General features: G+C 48.9%; 6 protein-coding genes across 7 annotated transcripts; 5 read left to right on the plus strand and 1 right to left on the minus strand.

The window, feature by feature from the left end:
• Positions 1 to 90: 90 nt before the first annotated feature.
• Positions 91 to 2,684, plus strand: LOC121597005 (U3 small nucleolar ribonucleoprotein protein MPP10). Its single transcript, XM_041922451.1, has 4 exons — positions 91 to 318; positions 396 to 1,035; positions 1,109 to 1,910; positions 1,998 to 2,684. Exons 1-4 carry the CDS (start codon positions 209 to 211, stop codon positions 2,597 to 2,599), a joined length of 2,154 nt encoding a protein of 717 aa, XP_041778385.1. The 5' UTR covers positions 91 to 208; the 3' UTR covers positions 2,600 to 2,684.
• A 16-nt stretch (positions 2,685 to 2,700) lies between these two features.
• Positions 2,701 to 3,979, minus strand: LOC121597006 (anamorsin homolog). The gene is made up of 5 exons (XM_041922452.1): positions 3,751 to 3,979; positions 3,471 to 3,671; positions 3,195 to 3,374; positions 3,002 to 3,129; positions 2,701 to 2,922 (listed from the first exon to the last, which is right to left on the minus strand). Exons 1-5 carry the CDS (start codon positions 3,890 to 3,892, stop codon positions 2,809 to 2,811), a joined length of 765 nt encoding a protein of 254 aa, XP_041778386.1. The 5' UTR covers positions 3,893 to 3,979; the 3' UTR covers positions 2,701 to 2,808.
• A 259-nt stretch (positions 3,980 to 4,238) lies between these two features.
• On the plus strand, positions 4,239 to 6,398 carry LOC121597148 (protoheme IX farnesyltransferase, mitochondrial). The gene is made up of 4 exons (XM_041922720.1): positions 4,239 to 4,534; positions 4,745 to 5,069; positions 5,143 to 5,338; positions 5,403 to 6,398. The coding sequence occupies exons 1-4, from the start codon at positions 4,424 to 4,426 to the stop codon at positions 6,259 to 6,261; spliced, it is 1,491 nt and encodes a 496-aa protein (XP_041778654.1). The 5' UTR covers positions 4,239 to 4,423; the 3' UTR covers positions 6,262 to 6,398.
• A 526-nt stretch (positions 6,399 to 6,924) lies between these two features.
• On the plus strand, positions 6,925 to 9,334 carry LOC121596229 (parafibromin). The gene is made up of 5 exons (XM_041920995.1): positions 6,925 to 7,333; positions 7,448 to 7,822; positions 7,892 to 8,608; positions 8,690 to 8,919; positions 8,989 to 9,334. Exons 1-5 carry the CDS (start codon positions 7,203 to 7,205, stop codon positions 9,165 to 9,167), a joined length of 1,632 nt encoding a protein of 543 aa, XP_041776929.1. The 5' UTR covers positions 6,925 to 7,202; the 3' UTR covers positions 9,168 to 9,334.
• Positions 9,335 to 9,687: 353 nt separating this feature from the next.
• Positions 9,688 to 11,040, plus strand: LOC121596230 (tetraspanin-6-like). Its single transcript, XM_041920996.1, has 5 exons — positions 9,688 to 9,826; positions 9,898 to 10,007; positions 10,083 to 10,271; positions 10,337 to 10,507; positions 10,574 to 11,040. The coding sequence occupies exons 2-5, from the start codon at positions 9,939 to 9,941 to the stop codon at positions 10,904 to 10,906; spliced, it is 762 nt and encodes a 253-aa protein (XP_041776930.1). The 5' UTR covers positions 9,688 to 9,826; positions 9,898 to 9,938; the 3' UTR covers positions 10,907 to 11,040.
• Positions 11,041 to 11,243: 203 nt separating this feature from the next.
• On the plus strand, positions 11,244 to 14,969 carry LOC121596228 (hepatocyte growth factor-regulated tyrosine kinase substrate). 2 transcript variants are annotated; one of them, XM_041920993.1, is made up of 4 exons: positions 11,244 to 11,516; positions 11,590 to 11,674; positions 11,744 to 12,008; positions 12,819 to 14,969. In XM_041920993.1, exons 1-4 carry the CDS (start codon positions 11,483 to 11,485, stop codon positions 14,766 to 14,768), a joined length of 2,334 nt encoding a protein of 777 aa, XP_041776927.1. In that variant the 5' UTR covers positions 11,244 to 11,482; the 3' UTR covers positions 14,769 to 14,969. The 2 variants fall into 2 exon arrangements, with proteins under 2 accessions (XP_041776927.1, XP_041776928.1); XM_041920994.1 differs by lacking the exons at positions 11,244 to 11,516; positions 11,590 to 11,674; positions 11,744 to 12,008 and adding an exon at positions 12,046 to 12,204.
• The last annotated feature ends 5,583 nt before the right edge of the window (positions 14,970 to 20,552 follow it).

The following is a 20,552-nucleotide window of genomic DNA, read 5'->3' on the forward strand; positions in this document are numbered from 1 at the left end:
AACATTTAAAAATGCCTCAAAACAGCCGCCGACTTTAGTCAGCCGCCACCAACATTGCCGCCCGGGTTTATTTACTGTCGAACTGTCAAAACACAAAACACACGTGCGGCGTTCGTAGCACATTTCCTCGCCAAAATTGCTCTAGCAATGCTTGAGCCGCTACAATCATTCTAAGTGAAATTACAGCACACAAAACAATCGTAACAAAATGGTTAAAGCAATGACGGCATCTTCGCTGCCGGCGGGCACGCAGCTCGACCTAAAATCATACGTCAAAGAGTTCCGCAAGCACACCAAACATCCGGAGAATTTTATGAAGTAAGCACCCGTTTTGGGATTGTTGTGGTTGTCCGGAAATGCAAAACACGCTTTAACTCCTCATTCGCCTATTTCAGGGTGCAGAAACCGCTGGCGAAAAAGTTAAAGCAGTTCGTGAAGGAAATCTACGATCGGGGCACGAAAAATGCCACCGTCGCTCAGGATGGGCCGGCCCTGCCGTACCTGGACGAGCTCGTCACGGAGGAGATGGACGACGAGCAGATCTGGCAACAGCTGGAGCTGAAGAACGATCACTTTATCGATCAAGATTTGAAAAAGTTTCTGGAGGTGGTTTCGAAAAACGAAAAATGTTTGCAGCTACCTTTCACCGCCAAAACGCAATCGGAGGTGGGTGATGATTCCGGGGCGGGTTCGTCCGGCGAGGAGATGGACGATTCGGACGAGGAAAATGAAGCCAATGGCGATGGTATGGAGTCGGAGGAGGAGGAGGAAGACGAACAGGACGAAGAAATGGATTCGGACGAGGAGTGTACTGAAAAGAAGTCAAAAAAGCTGAAGAAAAAGGACAAAAATGGCAAAAAGAAGAAAAAGCAGCCAAAGGGGAAGAAATCGGTCGTCGATGATCGGTTCTTCAAGCTGGACGATATGGCCCGGTTTTTGGACGAGGAGGATGAACGTGAACGGCGCCGACAGTACGGGTTGGCGGAGAAGAATCCACTGATCGAGGTGGACTATTTTGATGAACACACCGGCGAGGTACGTGTGCACGTGAGAACTCCATGATAGCTCAAAATTATTTTGAATTTAAACGGTTTCTTTCCACTTGCAGGACGATGGCGATATTTCAGATTTGAAATATTCCGATTTCTTTGAAGACGAAGAAGATGAGGATGATGATACGGATGAAGATGATGATGAGGAGGAGAAGGATGATGATGTAGAAGAGGAAGAGGAAGATGCTAGTGCTGCGGAAGAGGAGGATGAGGATGAAGATGATGAAGACGACGAAGACGATAAAGATGAAAGTCCTGATGGTAAGAAAGATGAAGAGGAAGGCGAGCTCTCCGACGAGGCAGAAGTGGAACGCAACCGGAAGCTGCGGTACGAAATCTACAAAGAAGAAAACGGCATGTCTCCGCCTCGGTCGGAAAACCCGGCCAAAAAGGCAGTGATCGATCAACCGGGCTCGAGTGATAGCGAAAGCGAGGAGGAGAAAGCGCCGGACGGGCCCAAATCGTCGTACGAGCTGCGGCAGGAGAAGCTGAAGGAGAAGATTTCCAAAATGGAAGCCAGCATGCTGAAGGACAAACCGTGGCAGCTGAAGGGTGAAATTTCGGCCGAAACGCGACCGAAGAACTCGCTGCTGGAGGAGGTGCTGCAGTACGAGCACACCACCCGCCCGGCACCGGTCGTGACGGAGGACACGACGATGCGCCTCGAGGACATCATCAAGCAGCGCATCCGCAACAAAGCGTTCGACGATGTGGAGCGCAAGGTGCGGCCGCCGGACAATCCGCGCGAGTACCGGAAGCAGCTGGTGCTGGATGGGGAGAAGAGCAAACTGTCGCTGGCGCAGGTGTACGAGCAGGACTATCTGAAACAGCTCGAGTTAGCAAACCCAGACGCTGCAGGTAAGGGTGGTGTTGCTGATTTTCATCCCAAACAGTAGTCAATACTATAATTCGACATTCTCACTACATGTTTTTGTTTGTTTTCAGCGCAAGCGGGCGAAGAGGAGGAACCGAAAGAGCACAAGGAAATACGGAGCATGATGAAGGTGGTGCTGGCCCAGCTCGATGCGCTCTCGAACTTCCACTACACGCCACGACCGGCCGCCCCGGAGCTGAAAATCCTCACCAACACGCCCGCCATCAGCATGGAGGAGGTTGCCCCCGTTGCAACGAGCGATGCCACCCTGCTCGCCCCGGAGGAAGTGCACCGACGACCCAAGGGCGACGTCATGTCCAAGGACGAACGCACCAAGACGGATCAGAACCGCGAGCGGCGGCTGAAGAAGCGCTTCCAGCGGGAAAAGTACCGCCGCGAAACGGAACGCGAACAGCGCCAGCTGGAAAAGGCCAGCGCGAGCGGCTTGGCCAAGCAGAACCGGGCGCTGCAAACGTCGCTGCTGAAGAAGGTCACGAAGGCAAAGAACGTGCAGCAAATGGCGGAAACTTCCACCGGTCCATCCAAATCGTCGACAGCGTTCTTTTCGCAGCTGCAAGATGAGGTCCGGTCGCAGGTGAAGGCGAAGACGGACGGGACGAAAAAGAAGAAGAAAAACACGGAAAACCTTATCGCTAGTAATTTTAAGCTGTAGTGTGCGTGCGAACCGTCTCTCGAGATAAATGTTAATGAAAAAGAGGATGGGAAATCGCTGCAGACGGCATTTTCCAGGCAAATAATTAGCAAAAGCTTTTTTATTGTTATCCTTCCTTCTTAGTCTCGCTCCCTTCTCTCATATCACCCGCAAATGCACATCCTAAAGACTTCTATTTTTAAACGTAACGTTCTATCAGGATTTGTGGTTTAAATGTCCGCCTGCATTTGCGTATCGGTGAGCACGATTTTCTCGCCCGGTTTGAATGCCGGCATGCCCAGATATGGACAGGTGGCGCAACGGAACGCATCTCCCAAGTAGCACTGTAAAGCGAGAGGGAAAAAAGGGCTCATCAGCATGCAATATTCTTCCAGCAAGAGGATCGCTGTTTTTATAACTTACACTTCCGCAAGAGGATTTCGCCGCCGATGTGTCGGTCAGTGCTTTGCCCTTTGCTTCCGCATCCAGCTCTTCTGCCAGCCCGCAGGAACAATCCTTGCATGCCTTCCTTTTGCCCGTCGTTCCACAAACTGGGTAGCATTACCGAATTGACAATTAGACTATTGAAGAGGTATGAGTCATTCGAGGTGCTTACCTCTCAGCGATTCCTCCGTCGGTTTGGCCTTATCATCCTCATCCAGTAGCTCCTCGTCGTCGATACGCTCCTCCTCCTCATTGTCGTCCAGCTTCCACACGGCGGCAACGTTAGATTTTTTCGCAAACGATAGCTTCGATTTCGATCCCACCTCGTAGTCTGGCTTCTCGGCAACATACACTGCAAATACAACCATGGCAGGCACACACAAACACACGTAAAACTACACAGAAACCCAGATTGTGGTTTGGTTGGGCCCCAACCCCTCTCACGTACCATTACTATCCGATGCCACAATGTTGATAAATCCCGCCAGCAGCAGATTAGAGCGTGCCTGTTCGACGCTCGCTGCTGAATCATCCCGAAACACGCACTTTCCCTTGGGCTTGAGCAGCTTGACCAGCAGCGTAACGAGGGTAGAATTTCCAGTCGCCACTTGGGCCAGAATTACATCAAACTGTGACTTTCCATACTCGGCTGGAACAAAACACACAAAGAAAATTGTTAGCGGGAGGGCATTTTTGTAAAGAACACGGACTGTGCTTCCAGAACTTACCAAGCTGAAGGCGCTCTACGTTTTCCACATTGACCTGCACGTTCGGAATGGTTTTGATTGCGTTCACTTCCTGCTCGATCTCGGGCCCGACCGTACCGGCCCACAGGTACAGGACGTGGTTATTTTCTTGCACGTAATTCATCTTTTGCTTGGGCTCGTTTGGTGGGCTGAAATTGTGATACCGTTCGTTCTTCCTTTTGCGAATTGAACACAACACGGTTTGACATTTCGGCGGCGCGATTGACATTTGTTGTGCAAATTGTCGATGAAACTGTTTGATCGATTTTGCGTATTTTTCAAACAAAATCATAAATTTATTTTATGTTTCATGTTTTACTTTCACCCTCAAATAATTGTGATATTTTTATCAACGCTATTTTCTCTAATGTTTATGAAAATAATTGTCACATTCAAATAATTATGCGTTGATGGAATTTCCCACTGTTTTTTCATCGATTTGCAACCCTTCAAGCATTTGACAGCAGCATTTTCACGTGCGGTAACTTTTTCTTTACGTCGCCAGCAACCCGCTAGGGCAGCACAAAACAGTGACCGGGGCATCTCGCCAAAGCGATGGGTTTCTAGGTGCAAACGCACCCCATCCATCGAGCTGCTCGAGTTCTGTTGCCTGTACGCAACGTAAAATGCTCCCAGTGTTGTGCCGCCCAGTGTAATGCATAAATTCCTCGCAAACGGGCGGCTATGGTGCGACCTCGTGCGTCAAGCCGGACCGAAAGCCACCAGCGGTCACCGCCGTCCACCGTTCGCCTTCTGCACTCGGCTCGTAAGTACGGATAGAGTAGTGTGCTGTTGTTTTGATTGTGTAATCAATCGATGATCAAGAGCGGAGCGGCCGCCCATTCGTTCGACGGTGTGACGAAATTACCTTGAGTGAGGGAGACCCCGTGCTCAACTGTGCTCTATTCTTGGCCTCTGACGCTTCTGTTGTTGTTTTTTTTTTTAATTTGCTATATTTATTTCCTCCTAAACACAGGACACCACTGGCACAGCGTACCCTTCGTGTGCGGTCGTACAGCTGTACCCGATCCGGAAGCAGCACAGCGGAAGTAATGAAGGCGATGCGGCAAAAACGGCCCCTCTCCATCGACCGGTGGCCGTTCCGTTGGCCGTCCCGCTGTCCGTGGTACCGCCGGTAGTGGACGCTAAAGCCATTGTTAGTGAAATTAGTAAATCGGTCGGAACGCTGCGCAAGAGCGGTGAAGATGGCACGAAGGAAGTGGTTGCCTCCGTGACGTCGCTCCCCGGGCTCAGTCGGTTGATTTACCATTATCTTATGTTATCAAAGATCCGATTGACGTGTAAGTGCACATAGATAAGGGAGGGGAATTGCTCGCGATGCGTAATTTGTCGCTTTTCTTGTCCCACTTGCAGCCCTGGTGGTGATGACCGCAATGGCCGGGTATGCGATGGCACCGGGTTCGTTCGAGCTGGGGACGTTTCTGCTCTGCTCGGCCGGCACGACGCTCGTCTCGGGTGCGGCCAACTCCATCAACCAGGTCATTGAAACGTCGTTCGACGCACAAATGCCCCGCACGCGCAACCGAGTGCTCGTTAAAGGACATCTCTCGTAAGTATCTACGAAAGCAGTGATACAATTCATTGTTTATATTGGTTTTTTGTGTGTGTTTTAGACGCTTGCACGCGGTCGGCTTTGCGCTCGGTGCCAGTACGATCGGCTGCAGCATGCTGTACTACGGCGTGAACGAAATGACGGCCGCCCTGGGCGCCGCCAATCTTATCCTTTACACCAGCATCTACACCCCAATGAAACGCTACAGTATTCTGAACACGTGGGTCGGCTCGGTCGTCGGCGCCATTCCGCCGCTGATGGGCTGGGCTGCCTGCACCGGCGGCGACCTGGGCGCCGGCGCATGGATCCTGGCCGGGCTGCTGTACTGCTGGCAGTTTCCCCACTTTAACGCGCTGTCTTGGAACATCCGGCCGGAGTATCTTAAGGCCGGCTACAAAATGATGGCCAACTCACACCCGGCCCTCTGTACGCGCGTTTCCCTGCGGCATACCGGGTTCATTGCCGGTCTGTCGCTGCTCGCTCCCGCGCTAGATGTGACGAACGTTTGGTTCGCGCTTGAATCCCTTCCGCTGAATGCTTACTTTGCCTATCTGGCGTACGATTTCCATCAGAAGGCGGACAGTAAAAGCTCGCGCAAGCTGTTCCGCTTCTCGCTGCTCCATCTGCCCCTGCTGATGGCACTGTTTCTGCTGAACAAAAAGCACTGGCAGTTTAGGGAGGATAAGAAGAGCGGTGAAACGGTCGAGCTGCAGGGTGGTGGTGCCATCGCTGCTACGGGTGTGTTTGTGAGTGGCGGCGAGCGGGCGGGAGAGCAGGACAGCGGCGAATACCTTGTACCAAATATTGTGGCCGACATTGGGGCACCGACACCGTCCCCCGGTAGTATCAAGGCGATCGAGGAGAGTTTGCTATCGAACGTGGCCACCGTGCTACCGACGGCAGGCAAACAAAAGCTTTGAGAGGGCTTTTGTTTTTTGTGTGGGTGTCCGCGAATTTCCGGTGCTGCAAGGATTTATTTGTACAAAGGAGAGATAGATTTACGAAGTGATATAGAAGTCAATGATAAATAAAATGGCCCCGAGAAATTAACTGTTAACATTATCGTAGTTTTACTGTATTGGAACGAAATAAATTAAAGTAGAAAATAAATTTTTTAAAAATTGTCACCATCGCGACTGTTTGCGGACTGCTCCTAATTTGAATTCGTTATCCAAACAGTGGGTCGTCCTATAGCAATATAATATTTTTAAATCTAATTTATGGTGAAAAGAGGTGAGCAATAAATGGTACACAATAATGCATAATTTATTGAAAATAGAAGAATACAAAATTTAACGATAAAAGTAAATAAATCAGAATAAGGCTAGCACCAGCTACGGCCGCGGCACCAGCATTTGGACCAACAATCATCAACTATTTAAGAGTTTTTCCAATTATTGTTAAATTTTAAATGCTTGACTTTCTTTACTTTTTAATAAAAACCATATTATTTTAATAAAAACCAGATAAAAAAGTGAATTTAGAATAAATGTCTTCTAATTTTCTATTTTTCAAACAAAGGATAAAAATTGTCCACATGACCACACACTGTCCACCGATTGTCCTCCGCGAGCGCATCTGTCAAAGCAAACGCCATTGACAGGAAAATAGAAGCGTAGTGCGTGTGTTTCTTTTTTTGCTGCAAAAAGACTTTGCTAAAGTGTAGTTTCGTAGGCTGTGTAAAGAACCGTGTACCGTTTTCGTGGCGACCGCGTGCCGCGTTTTAGAAGTGAATTCCCGCACTTCAAATTAGCATTAAGTGAACGTGCACCCCCCGGGGGTAGCGGGGATTGTTGTGGTTTGGTATTGTATGGGCGAAGCGGCGTATTACCCCAGTTCAAAGCGAGTGTAATCACCAGCCATGGCCGATCCGCTGAGTCTGCTGCGCCAATACAACATCAACAAGAAAGAAATCATCGAGCGCGATGGCCAGATCATATTCGGCGAGTTCAGCTGGCCGAAGAACGTGAAAACCAACTACCTAAAATATGGGTAAGGCCCGAACTGGCTGGCCCGCCCCCGGATTGCCGTGTTGTCTTCCCTCTCTCTCTAACACGCCAACACTCCTCCTGGCTGGGCTGGTTGTTTGTGTTTACTTGTTTACAGCTCCGGAAAGAAGGGCGCCCCGAAGGAGTACTACACGCTCGAGTGTTTGCTGTACATTCTTAAGAATGTGGGCCTGCAGCATTCGGTGTACGTTCGGCAGGCCGCGGCCGAGGACATACCGGCCGTCAATCGGCCGGATCGAAAGGAGCTGCTGCAGTATCTCAATGGCGAAACGAACACCTGCGCCAGCATCGACAAGAGCGCGCCGCTGGAGATCCCGACGCAGATCAAGCGGCCGGCCGAGTCGGACGGGCTGGACAACCTGGCGAAGAAGGCCCGGTACGAGGACACGCAGGTGCAGAAGGTGAAGGAGCAGCTGGCCGCCCGGTTAGACGTGAACAAGAAGGAGGCGTCGGTTAACATAGACAACATAAAGTGAGTGCTGCTGTCCATCGTGAGCTTTGGCAGTTTCCATTACACAATTTTCCTTACTTGTTTTCGCAGATCGCTCTCGGAAACGATGTCGGTGGAGAAGATTGCGGCCATCAAAGCGAAACGTTTAGCGAACAAGAAGGTCACAATCAAGCGCACCGACAACGACGACGCGATGGGCGTCGGGCCGGATCTGCGCGTCATCCTCGACTTTGACGTCGACTCGACGAAGGACATCGTGAGCCGGGAGCGGCAGTGGCGCACCCGCACGACCATCCTGCAGAGCAATGGTAAAATATTTGCCAAAAACATTTTCGCCATCCTGCAGAGCATCAAGAACCGGGAGGAGGGCCGGGGCCGCCCGGCGCAGCAGCCGGTGAAGCTGCCCGAGCCGCCGCGCGTCATACGGCCGCAGCCCCAACCGACGCAGTACAATCGTTACGATCAGGAACGGTTCAACCGGCAGAAGGAGGAAACGGAGGGCTTCAAGATTGACACGATGGGTACGTACCACGGCATGTCGCTGAAGCTGGTAACGCAGGGCCAGGCGGGACAGAACAAGGCGCAGCCGAACAGCTTGAACAACAACAACACCAGTAGCAACAACAATATGTCGGCCAGCATGCCGCCGGGCCGGCCGAAGGAGCTGATACCGACGGCCCAGGCCCGGATGCTGGCCCAGAATGCGCCCAGCAAGCGGACGTCGCGCACACCGATCATCATCATACCGGCGGCGACGACGAGCCTCATTACGATGTACAATGCGCGCGACGTGCTGCAAGATCTGAAGTAAGTACGGGGGGAGGGTGCTCGAATTGCCCAATTTGCTGGTAAAACTTATCCAATTCTATCCCTTCATTTGCTCCGTAGGTTCATTACGACCGACGAAAAGAAGCGTGGTGGATGTTCGCGCGAAACCGAGGTGCTGATCCAGCGACAGAAGGCGGGCAATCTGACCGTGCCGTACCGCGTGATAGACAACCCCTCGAAGCTGACGGCGCACGATTGGAACCGGGTGGTGGCTGTGTTTGTGATGGGGCCGGCCTGGCAGTTCAAGGGCTGGCCGTGGGACGGCAATCCGGTGGAAATATTCTCCAAAAGTAAGTATCTGGGTCCTGGGACCTTTCTTTTAGCCATGTTTTGCTCATACTCTCACTTCGTTTCCACAGTCGCTGCCTTTCATCTACGGTACGACGATCTCAAGCTGGACGCGAACGTGGCCAAATGGGCTGTGACCGTGCTGAACATTTCGCGAACGAAGCGCCATCTCGACAAAGCCTGCCTGATGGCCTTCTGGGAGAAGCTGGACCTCTACATGACCAAGTACAAACCGGACCTTCGGTTCTGAATGAAGCCCCCGGCACCTTTGGGGTGGGCGAGTGGGAGGGAGGGAAGGAGGGCAGGGCGGCGAGTGTAAAGGAGCTTATCTTTCTAGCTCTGCACTGTCGCTTCGGAGCCCCCTTTGGGGCAGCGCGTAATAAAACAAAACGATAGGAATTATTTTTAAAAGCTCAACCGGTTCATGTATTAGACATTTTTGTTTACAGTCGAAAGAATTACTATTTAGGGTAATTTACACACACACTGTTCTAATTAGCTTTTGTTGAAAGTACTTTAACCTTCGAAAGACTGTGTGCGAAATAATTCCGATTTAATTACTCTGCCACCTAGCACACCCGGAATGGTAATGAACAGTGAAGCATTGATTGCGAATAATTTCACCACCCAGCGCTTTGTCCACACTTGCTCCCGATAAACCCGAAATCGGGCGGGATTAGCGGGGCTGGTGATTAAGATATCGGCAGGACACGGCGCACAATAAGCGGAGATAAAACCTCCGATACGGATGGACTGTTTTTTTCTTCTTCTCTTACAGCCATTCCGTGTGTGAGTCAAGGAAGACCAGTGCGAGCGTTTATCTGCTGCGGTTTTGCCATTCCTCACTGCTGGTGTGATTGAGCGGAAGCGGACAGAGAGTCGATTGTGTTCTTTCGAAAGCGGGACAGTGTACGTATTTTGGTGTTTAAACGCAATTGTGAAATTGACTCGTTAATGTATGTTGTTGTCTCTATTTGCAGATCAATTTTAAGTGCAAAGGATCGAATTCTAAAGCTTCAAAATGCGGTCTGGTCGCAGAGCGCTCAACATGATCAAGTATCTGATTCTGATGCTAACGTTTATGTGTGTCGTAAGTATGCTTTTTGTTCTGAAATATCGACTCTCCTTTAATTGTGTGTCCTTTTTTCCATCTCCATCCCTTAAGGTGATCGAAATCATACAAATCGTGGTCGGTGCCGTCCTGCATCGACTGTTCGCGACGTACACCGTGTTCATCGACAACGACTTTGTGCGTGCGACCCACTTCCTGATAGCGGTCGGTATCGTGCTAGTGTTTCTATCGATATTTGGCTTTGCCGGTATTATTTTCGAAAATGTGATAATGATCTTCTTGGTACGTATGCACCGCTGTGAACTGGATTGTGTAGGTTTGAATGATTCATTTCTTTCTTTTTCCAGTACTCTGGCATGTTTGGTTTGATGGTGATACTTGAAATCATACTCGCGTCGGCCGCCTTCTCGATGTACACCCGGGTGGACAGTATGCTTACCCGCCGGATGAACATCGTAATACAGCAGTTCTTCTCGGATAGCTTTATGCGGGCAAGCTTCAACCACATGCAGAATGAGGTATGTATAAAATGCTTCAAAAGGAAGGTAACATAGGTGCAATTTTTTTTTTCTACTCCACAAAAGATGAACTGTTGCGGCATTCAATCGTACGCCGATTGGGCCAACTTCCATCCGGAGCGTGATCTGCCCAACTCTTGCTGCCGGCGGGTGGATGATGGCTGTATGCCGCACGAGCGGGGCTGTCATGCGCCGATGTCGGACTTTATTGGCTCGCGCATCCACATGATCGCAACCGGTACGGTAATTATTATCGTGTTTCAGGTGATTTGTATCGTTACGGCCATCATTATGGGGGCGCGGCTGTCCAAGTACAAGCAGCAACTGAGGGCGGCCGGTATGAGCCCGGGCCCGGTAACGGCACCCGAGCCGATCATGACCGAAAAGCCGAAATATTGATTGATTGGAGGAGTTTTTGGTCCACCGGGCACTGGAGTATGGGTTTTTTTGTACGATGTAAATGTAGAATGTAGCGGGAACAAATCGGAAAATAAAAAAGATAGCCTTTTTTTGTTGTTTAAAGCAAGATGCAAACCTAATTAGTATTGAAGCAATTTTTTTTATGAAATGAATATGTAATTTAATATTTTTATTAGAATTTAAATGCAAAGGTAAACATTATTTTGAATGAAACTCTGTTCATATCTTCTAACGGTCAATTCAAAAACTTCACAACAATTCTCGAGTCAGCTGTCCGATTTGACAGCGCACGAGCTCACGCACACTATCACAACGTTCTGCTGTCATTACACGGCTGTGAGCTTATCAGGGAGGGGAAAGAAAAGAAAAGCAAATGATTTCTGTTTGTTCGTAAATACGTCATCCAGTGAACCTGGTCCCGAAAAGAAAGCAAAATCATCTGTGTTTTTGAGTCACTTCCTGTACTGCTGAAATACACCCTGAACTGGAAAGCAAAAAACAGCAAATAGTTTTTTACCAATCGTATCGAAACACCGTAACAGCACCAATTGCACAATGTTTCGTACGTCCGTGTTTGACAAAAGTTTGGGTAAGTGGCTCGGGAAAAGGTGGAACTATGCAAAGGGAGGTATGTTTTGATGTTGTTTTTCACCCAAACTTAGAAAATGCGACCAGTAATCTCAACCTGGAACCGGACTGGCAGGCGATTCTGGTCATCTGTGATACAATCCGGCAGGGTGATGTGAAGTAAGTGCGATACGGGAAGGTCCTTTCCTTTCATCATTCATTGCTTACGGTTCCTTGTTTATCTTCCAGCGCCAAGTATGCCGTAGGGGCGCTGAAGAAGAAGATGCAATCGCCGAACCCGATCACGGCCATGTACGCACTGCTGACGCTGGAAAGTATCGTGAAGAACTGCGGCACGCCGGTGCACGATGAGATCGCCAACAAGGCCAACTGCGAGCTGTTCCAGAATCTGGTCAACACCACCAAGCACGAGGAGGTGCGGGCAAAGATGCTCGAGCTGATACAGGCCTGGGCGTACGCGTTCCGGTCGACCATAAAGTATCGCTCGATAAAGGTAAGGTGCCGTTCGTCGTGCCTTGTGTGTGCGCATTGTCGACGAGTTGACAGTCGGTTGCCAGCGTTGAAGGCGTATGCAACGCCTGTGTAGAACAAACACGTCGGTCTTGGTGCAGTATTCAGTGTGTTGTTGTTAATTGGATTTGTGTGAGGGGCAGACAGAGTGTGACTCACCAGTGCGCTTTACCATGGCGGTACGGATCATAAGAATTTTTTTGTATTTTATGCATACTATTCATTTCCTAAATATCGTGCCATGAGTACAATAATGTAATTTTGATATTTCGAGGCAGTTTTATAGGTTTTTCGTGGAGTTCTCATAGTTGTGGGACTAATCCTTGACTTTTTCTTATAAGGTGAACTTCATATGTTGGAAATTGGTCTCTATGGCCCCCTTTATGATAAGGCTCCTTGGAAATTACCTCAAGTTCATTTCACGCAAGAAGGAGTCAATAAAGTGTCCCACAGCTACGAGAACTCCCGGAAAACCCTGTAATGATGTTCATTGCAAATTTGCACCCAAATCATTACAAACAGAAGTGTGAAGACTGTAAAGTGCAGTGCAGAATCAGATACGTTTTCCAAATTTGCTGTGATTTACATCGGAAAGAGTGTTTTTTTTTAAATCAGATTCAGACTTTGAATGTCTTCCCTTGCAATACAATTTCAACAGATCGATGTTCCTTTGTCTTCATGGGCAAACATATTAACCCCTTGACGTCACTCAATGTACATGTTTACATTTTCTCGGTGCTTCTGTTTATTAATGCACACACTCCTTTCCTCTCCTTTCCGCCTTTGCGTCTAGGATACGATGAACATTCTGAAAACGGAGGGCCACAAATTCCCGGAGCTGAAGGAAGCCGACGCCATGTTCTCGTCCGACATCGCCCCGGACTGGGTGGACGGGGACGTGTGCCACCGCTGCCGGTCCCAGTTCACGTTCACGGTGCGCAAGCACCACTGCCGCAACTGTGGCCAGGTGTTCTGTGCCCAGTGCTCGTCGAAGAACAGCACGCTGCCCAAGTTTGGCATCGAGAAGGAGGTGCGCGTGTGCGACGGCTGCTATGCGCAGCTTCAGCGACCGACGGGCACGCTGGTGAAGAAACCGACCGAGGAGGAGGACCTGCCGGCCGAGTATCTGAGCAGCTCGCTGGCCCAGCAGGCACAGGGCCCCGCCCGCAAGACGGACGAGGAGCTGCGCGAAGAGGAGGAACTGCAGCTGGCCCTCGCGCTGAGCCAATCGGAGGCGGAAACGAAGCAGCAGGCGCAGGCTCGCCGATCGGCCACGTTCCACAGCAAGGCGCCGGAATCACCGGAACCGCAAACGCCCCAGGCGCAGGTAAAGCGAAGCCCATCGCCCGCCGAGGAACCGCCGGCCGACCCCGAGCTGGCACGCTATCTGAACCGCAACTACTGGGAGCAGCGGCAGGTGATGGAATCGCCGGCCTCCCCATCGGCGCCGAGCCCGATGCCCAGCCCGATGCCGTCGCTGCAGCCGAGCCTGCTGATGACGAAGAGTGCGCCCGAGGACGCGGAGATCGACGAGTTCTCGAACATGATGAAAACGCAGGTGGAAATCTTTGTCAACCGGATGAAATCGAACTCGAGCCGCGGCAGGAGCATTTCGTGCGACAGCGCAGTGCAGACGCTGTTCATGAACGTGACCTCGCTGCACGGCCGGCTGCTCACGTTCATCAAGGACATGGACGACAAGCGCATGTGGTACGAGCAGCTGCAGGACAAGCTGACGCAGATCAAGGATTCGCGCGCCGCGCTGGACGTGCTGCGGCAGGAGCATCAGGAGAAGCTGCAGCGCATCGCGGAGGAGCAGGAACGGCAGCGCCAGCTGCAGATGGCCCAGAAGCTGGAGATTATGCGCAAGAAGAAGCAGGAGTATCTGCAGTACCAGCGGCAGGTGGCATTGCAGCGCATCCAGGAGCAGGAGCGCGAGATGCAGATGCGCCAGGAGCAGCAGAAGGCACAGTATCGTATGGGGACGGCCTTCCCATTCATGGGACCAGGGCCAGCTCCGGGTCCGCAGGGATCGCCGGTCCATGTCGGTGGATATCCGGCCCCTGGTTACGGACCGTACGGACCGATGCCACCAACGAACGGCACAATGCCACAGTATCAACCGCCGCCGCAACAACAACAGCAGCAGCAGCCGCAGCCACCGCAGCAAATGTTTTCGCCCCAGCACGCGGGACAGTATGTCGGAATGCCGGGTGCGACTGCACCGGGAGTGGACGGGCAGGTACCGATGCAGCAAGGGCCGATGCAAGCACCACCACCGGGCCAGCCAGGGATTATTCCACCGGGGATGAACGTGATGCCGGGGCAGGTTCCACCACCGGGCGGGATGAATATGCCGCCCGGTCACATGCCGGGTGCACCGATGATGGGACCACCTCAGCAACCTCAGCAGCAACCGCCGCAACAACAGCAACAACCGCAGCAACAATTACCACCACCACCACCACTCCCGGGCCATCCGACCGGGCTGATGGGCGGAAATCCGATGCAACCGCCGAACGCTGCCGACATGCAGCAGCAGCAGCAGCAGCAACCGGGTCAACTTCCACCGCAGGTCACCATGCAGATGCCACCGGCTCCGATGGCACCTGGGCCGGATACCGCATCAGTTACGGCTGCACCTCCTCCACCCGCCGCTGTTGCTCCACCGGCTCCCCAGCAGGCACAACCGGTCGCTCCGAAACTCGAGCCAGAGACGGCGGAATTAATTAGCTTTGATTGAGTGGATTATTAGATCCCGCCATGATATCCCAATATTTAGCGTTACGCAGCTATCTTTAAATGCTTTTTTTTGGTTCAATACTTTCTAATCACTCTGACCGAGCATACTATCCCTTAGAAATGCTAAAATGGGGCCAAAAATGGCTCATTTCACATTATGTATCGCAGGTTCATGTATAGCGAATAAACATTGTACAACAAATGGTTAAATTTTGCATTTTGTGTGCAAGAATCGAAAAAAAAAAATTTTGGGACGATCTTCTTGTTTCTCTTGAATTGTGTGGACGACACTGCATGTTGTGGACTGGGTCGCAAGATTCAAAAAAAAAATTTTATCCTTTTATTATCATTTTTTTTACATTTATACCTGTTCTGAATTTTGGGAACCGGTTTACATGGGTAGTCAATAAACAACACGACCTTGTCGGGGGTCGGCGCGTCTTTACATTGTCTGCTACGCAGCCGGTTCTATGGCATCAGTAGAATGTATGTTTGCGTCCGAGGCTTAGTCTGCAATACTCAATATAGTAATATAGTAATAATGATATTACTACGCATATTATTGAGGCATCAATGTGCTTCATGCTACAATTACAGGGCTACACAAAGAAATTTGAAGACATCGTTTACCTCAGAGGTTTATGCCCAAATATACGGCCTCCAAATCCATTTTCATACCGGTGATGGAACTGAATCTAAGTCTACATCGATGTTGTAACTAATCCAAAGTCCATATAGCTCCTGGAACTCCTGGAAGTAATCCTTAACCCATGCTGATCCTAAAAATGATAATAAAATAATACCGGTGACATTGATACTCAACTCATACCGGTCCTGGACCGATTAGGAACCCACATCGCTTATGGAACTGATCCTGAACCTGTCCTGGAATTGAACCAGATCACATAACGGTCCTAAATATATTCTTTAGAACTAATAAATTGAGCAAAAATTCTGGAACTGTCACTAAACACAATCTGGACCTGGAACTGATTCTGAACCCGTAGTGATCCTTGCACTGGTCCATAACACACACCTGTCCTGGAATTGATCCCGAGCACAGGTAGGTCCTGGAATTGATACCGACTTTTTATCGGCCTTTGAATTGATCCCAAACCAACAGCAATGTTGGAATTGATCACGAACCTATTTCGATCCTATCTGGAATTATTCCTGAATCTATATTGGTCCTGGAATTCATCGCGAACCCATAACGGTACTGGAACTGATCCCGAAATCATAGCGATCCTCGAACTGTTCCTAATCTCCTACCAGTCCTGAACTGTTCCTGAACTAATACCGATCTTGAAATTGATCCCAAACTTTCAACAGATCCCAAAACAGCTCTTGCCTCTAACCGAACGAATTCCACCCCATGCCCATGTTGCATCCACTTTTCAATTCTTTTAAATCCAAGATTCGTTCAAAAACTACTTCCTTTTTTATTCCGGTATGGACAACTATGTCTGCATCTGTCTCAATCATGAAACGGATCGTGAACCAGTTCTTGTTCTAATGAACCAAAACAATTGGACGGTTACTAGGCCTATTGATGACTATGTTATGTTAATAGAATATCTTTAAAATTGGTTTGACATTTATTGTTTCAACAAAATATCTTCAAAATGCACATGTTGAACGAATGTGTTTAAACTACACTAAACCAACTAGCCCCTGCGATATGCACTTTACACATTAAAACCTATCTCTCCGTAAAAATCTTCCCGACACCTGTTTAACTACCTAACAACCTTTAAAGGTTGAACAAGCTAACTGAACACAGATCACAAACACGCACCAACCGTGCCATGCCGTGGTAATGGATTCTCCCTTACTTGCGCATTGTTTCTCATCCACCGAGTCGAGTCGTCGCCCCATGATTACGGAAGCGAGATTGTTTTAGAGTTTGACGGAGTGGTAAGACACTATTACCACGATCAGCTCGGACTCACGTTTTCTGTCCCGCCTGCATCATTGTGTCATATTTTTTGTTTGTATTTTTGTGAAACTGAACACTTCTTATCACGCTGGACCGATCACATGGCTCAGTACCGTCCCGCCCGGCCCCGGTGTCAGGTCGCGTGTACATATAGTTATCAGTCATTCGCATCACGAAGTCTATAACTTTCACGCGGACAAAACCGAGGGGGATCGTGCTTGCGATCGCGCACCGCCTTGATGGGGGAGATGAGGCATGAATCCTGACAGTGGTGGTGGTGGTGGGGGAATGAGTGATCGTGATTCTTTCTTAGTCTGCACCATCCCGCAGATTAAGGCCGGCGAATGGAACGGTTTGCGGTCTTTGTCGTACCGGAACGGCACTGGAAGTATCCTTGAGCCAAGCCAAGCCAAGTCGTCGGCCATTGACGTCGGCAGGTGTGTTGCATTCACCGGAATAAAGCAACACCGGGACCCTTTTTGTGTGTTTTTGCACCTCGCACCTTTGACGCGCAACGGCCAGCGTGATGGATGTGTTAAGAAAGAGCGGAACAATTTCTCATACATCATTGGCACTTTGGCGCTTCACTTCCACTACGGGAAGTGAGTGAATCATTAATCTCGAGTGAACCACAGCGGTAGTTGGTGAGATATGCAAATTAGGCTCTTCGAGACGACCGGCAGACAAAAGCTTCAAAACCCTTCGCGCAAATGCGAAGATGCGCGTCGGTTGGTTGGTAAAAATGGAGATTAACGCCTGTGCGGAAGCTTTTTCGCTCTCCCACAACCAAACGGGTTCGATAAGAGTCCAAAGTTGTTTACGAAACTGATGAAGGCAATGGGAATTTTGCAGAACCTTCTCCTCAACATTGACCCATTTCCATGTGCAAGGTAGCCGTGAAGGACGTCCACGGACGCGGTTTGATAACGGTGCGTCATGCGTGGCATGCCCGCCATATGGCACCACGTGATCGCGGTTGAAATGTGTGTTTGTGTGTGTGTATGTGGGGCTTAGTAACCGTTAAAACAGACGCTAAATAGGAACAATTTTTGAGGATGAATCTTATGTAGCTTATTTCTTAACATTTTATCAATTCATTCTGCGATGTATTGACAGTTTTACAAATATTTTTGAAGGGTTCTCGTTTAACTTACTCGATCTACTCACTTACTTATAAAGAATTTAAAAAAAAATTTAATGACTGTTATTTTTTTGGAAATACTGTAATTCCCATGATTATTAGTTCTATATTGTATTATTTTTGGATTTATCCCACAGTTTAATGTTTGTTTCCTACATATTTTGACATATTCAGAAAAATAATAGAAAAAATGATAAGAAATTCTATAATTTCAACATCTAATAAAACAAAGAAGTTTAAAGAAAAGCAAGAATAATTCAAACAAGTCCTAAAAACATCCACAAATCTTAAAAAAAGCACACACAAAATCATACTAAATCCTGTCAATTATTCGTATTGTAGTAGTAAAACATATTTAAAAAAATGACAGTAAGAATAAAGAATTCTGAAGCAGCTGAGAAACGTCCAAAAAGCCTATAAAAAATGACAAAAATACCATGAAAATACACGTTTCAACATTCAAAAGTGTAACGCTCTCGCCTCTGATAAGGTGTCTCTAGTCATTCAGTCACGCCGTCGACGGGCTCGCGCCAGTACACCTTAGTGCGTATGCGCCGTAAATCACGATTCGCAATCGCAGCAACCCGATCGACGGTGCGCGGTGCACCAACGTAGAAGGAACGCAAAATTGGGCAATAATCCCACTTTAAACCGCACATGTGGGATGCCAGCGTGTTCGTGTTGGTTCGGTGCGGTTTGACAGTGTGCTCGGCTCTCGATGGCAGGTTTGGCATTTCGCGCCCAGGTTTTCGCGGTGCGGTGGCATGTAACGAAACTTCCAGTTGGAATGCAAGAACGTGGAAGTGCGCACCATGTGCCGAGCGCACCTACGTCGGTGGACAAGCGCGGATAGAGGCGCAAGAGATGTCCTAAACTGTGTGCAAAGCGATGGAAACCTTAGCGCGAATGCGGTTTTTCCTGTTCCCTGGTTGGTGGCTGCTGCTTGGTGGATGGCACACATGTACCTGTACACCTGCAAGTGGCAGGGCTGGCCACCATCGATGATGGGGTGGTGGTGGTGGTGCAGTTGGTGCAGCTTAAAATTCGAAATATACATGAGGCTCGCTGCACTTGGTTTCGGCCAAGTTCCAGCAGGCAGTAGTGTCAGCAGGTGGTCGCGACGGTACGATGAAGCGGGAGGGACCACTGTCTAACACCGCCGTGTCACGGTGTCGTCGTAGCAAAACGGAACGGCATCGATCTTTGCGTCTGTGTGTGTGTGTGTCCGTTGTGCAAGATGGTAGTAACCGTCGTCTCGGCAGCCAGCACTCCGCGCGGGATGAAAATGGAAAGTAGTTTTTCGTCGACATTTTCCGCCCGGGACACCTTCCTCACCTTTCCCTCCTTTTCGCACTGGCATATTGGGTCGTCGTCACAGTAAAGTAGGTTGCCGCATTGCGGCCGGTTCAGCGTGTGGCCGATGGTGCACGATCGTTGTGCAATCAATTCAAGCGGCGAGTGAGGGTTTTGGGCTGCCAGGGCATGATCGCTTCCTAATTGAACCGTTTGCGTTGGTTTATCGATTGCTGGGAACCTGGGTGTGGAGGATTTGTGACTAATTGTCCTGTGCTGGTAGGAAAAAAACACACACACACACACACATTCTAATGATAATAAGGGCATTCGGTCGGAACGTGATGGAGGATCAGTTTGTTTACGATGCGAGTAGGCGCTCCATTTTGTGCGGTAAATTGAACAAGGAAATTATACGGTCGATGGGTCGTGTTGTTTAACGATGTAGCAGAGTTTAACGAGAATGGAGCCATTTTCAGAACGATGGGAAGTGATCACTATGATCGAGTGCACGCGCTTGCATTAATGGAAGAAGGTGCACTTAGCTGCATGATAGTGATGAGTTTAAGAGGTGAGAAGAGGCATGTAAATGTAATTGCTTACTGGTCGTTGCTATCTTCCTGTGCTGTGGTTCATTTGCATACGTTTTGTGGGATGATGGATACGGACACCGTATCATTTTCCATTTGGAGCAAAAACGGTGTAAGCATTTACAATTTGGCTTATTGGAAAAATGTGAATTATTGGGTGAAACCAAAAACAGTATCGTAATCTATACAGTTCTTTAAAATTTCATCCGTTTAGTATACAATGCTATGACTTCCAATAAGAATTCGGTTTGAATATTGGAATATGTTCGTATATATTGGACTATTATATTTATGTTTAAAAATAATTTAGACATAAAACTGCGCGTATTATTGTAAATATAATAAACAATAAACATATTTTTTGTATTTATTAATTTCTGTTTATTATATTTTTTGGTATATGTCCATTCTCTTGTTCTTCTTCTTCTTCTTTGGCGCAACAACCGCTGTCGGTCAAGGCCTGCCAGTACCCACTAGTAAAGTGAGCTTGGCTTTCAGTGACTTATTGTTACCATAGCAGGATAGTCAGTACTGCGTATGGGAGCACGGTCTATTCGGGACTTGAACCCATGACGGGCATGTTGTTACGTCGTACAAGTTGACGACTGTACCACCAGACCGGCTCCCATTCTCTTGTTACTGGCTTTTAAATAAAACATAGTAAGTTACATAAATTTCACACATATTGTTCGATCACTGTTGATTAGGTTCTAAGATAATATAGGAAGTTCGTGTCTTTAAGTACATATAAGCATACTGTGGCAAACTATGATGTTGTCCATTTTTCAATCACAGTTAGCTCAACATTCGACATTTGAAGGA

Source organism: Anopheles merus, chromosome 3R (genome assembly GCF_017562075.2).
Source record: "Anopheles merus strain MAF chromosome 3R, AmerM5.1, whole genome shotgun sequence".
Classification (NCBI taxonomy): Eukaryota; Metazoa; Arthropoda; class Insecta; order Diptera; family Culicidae; genus Anopheles; species Anopheles merus.

Excerpts from the sequence above, each read along its gene's own strand:
- LOC121597005 (XM_041922451.1), top strand. The coding sequence starts at position 209 with ATGGTTAAAGCAATGACGGCATCTTCGCTGCCGGCGGGCACGCAGCTC. Across the intron at positions 1,036-1,108 it reads TTGATGAACACACCGGCGAG|GACGATGGCGATATTTCAGA; the intron begins GTACGTGTGCAC and ends TTCCACTTGCAG. Across the intron at positions 1,911-1,997 it reads AGCAAACCCAGACGCTGCAG|CGCAAGCGGGCGAAGAGGAG; the intron begins GTAAGGGTGGTG and ends GTTTGTTTTCAG.
- LOC121597006 (XM_041922452.1), bottom strand. The coding sequence starts at position 3,892 with ATGAATTACGTGCAAGAAAATAACCACGTCCTGTACCTGTGGGCCGGT. Across the intron at positions 3,672-3,750 it reads CGTAGAGCGCCTTCAGCTTG|CCGAGTATGGAAAGTCACAG; the intron begins GTAAGTTCTGGA and ends GTTTTGTTCCAG. Across the intron at positions 3,375-3,470 it reads TGTGGCATCGGATAGTAATG|TGTATGTTGCCGAGAAGCCA; the intron begins GTACGTGAGAGG and ends TTGTATTTGCAG.
- LOC121597148 (XM_041922720.1), top strand. The coding sequence starts at position 4,424 with ATGCATAAATTCCTCGCAAACGGGCGGCTATGGTGCGACCTCGTGCGT. Across the intron at positions 4,535-4,744 it reads TCGCCTTCTGCACTCGGCTC|GACACCACTGGCACAGCGTA; the intron begins GTAAGTACGGAT and ends TCCTAAACACAG. Across the intron at positions 5,339-5,402 it reads CTCGTTAAAGGACATCTCTC|ACGCTTGCACGCGGTCGGCT; the intron begins GTAAGTATCTAC and ends TGTGTGTTTTAG.
- LOC121596229 (XM_041920995.1), top strand. The coding sequence starts at position 7,203 with ATGGCCGATCCGCTGAGTCTGCTGCGCCAATACAACATCAACAAGAAA. Across the intron at positions 7,334-7,447 it reads ACCAACTACCTAAAATATGG|CTCCGGAAAGAAGGGCGCCC; the intron begins GTAAGGCCCGAA and ends ACTTGTTTACAG. Across the intron at positions 8,609-8,689 it reads GACGTGCTGCAAGATCTGAA|GTTCATTACGACCGACGAAA; the intron begins GTAAGTACGGGG and ends TTTGCTCCGTAG.
- LOC121596230 (XM_041920996.1), top strand. The coding sequence starts at position 9,939 with ATGCGGTCTGGTCGCAGAGCGCTCAACATGATCAAGTATCTGATTCTG. Across the intron at positions 10,272-10,336 it reads ATGTGATAATGATCTTCTTG|TACTCTGGCATGTTTGGTTT; the intron begins GTACGTATGCAC and ends TTCTTTTTCCAG. Across the intron at positions 10,508-10,573 it reads TCAACCACATGCAGAATGAG|ATGAACTGTTGCGGCATTCA; the intron begins GTATGTATAAAA and ends ACTCCACAAAAG.
- LOC121596228 (XM_041920993.1), top strand. The coding sequence starts at position 11,483 with ATGTTTCGTACGTCCGTGTTTGACAAAAGTTTGG. Across the intron at positions 11,675-11,743 it reads ATCCGGCAGGGTGATGTGAA|CGCCAAGTATGCCGTAGGGG; the intron begins GTAAGTGCGATA and ends TTTATCTTCCAG. Across the intron at positions 12,009-12,818 it reads TAAAGTATCGCTCGATAAAG|GATACGATGAACATTCTGAA; the intron begins GTAAGGTGCCGT and ends CTTTGCGTCTAG.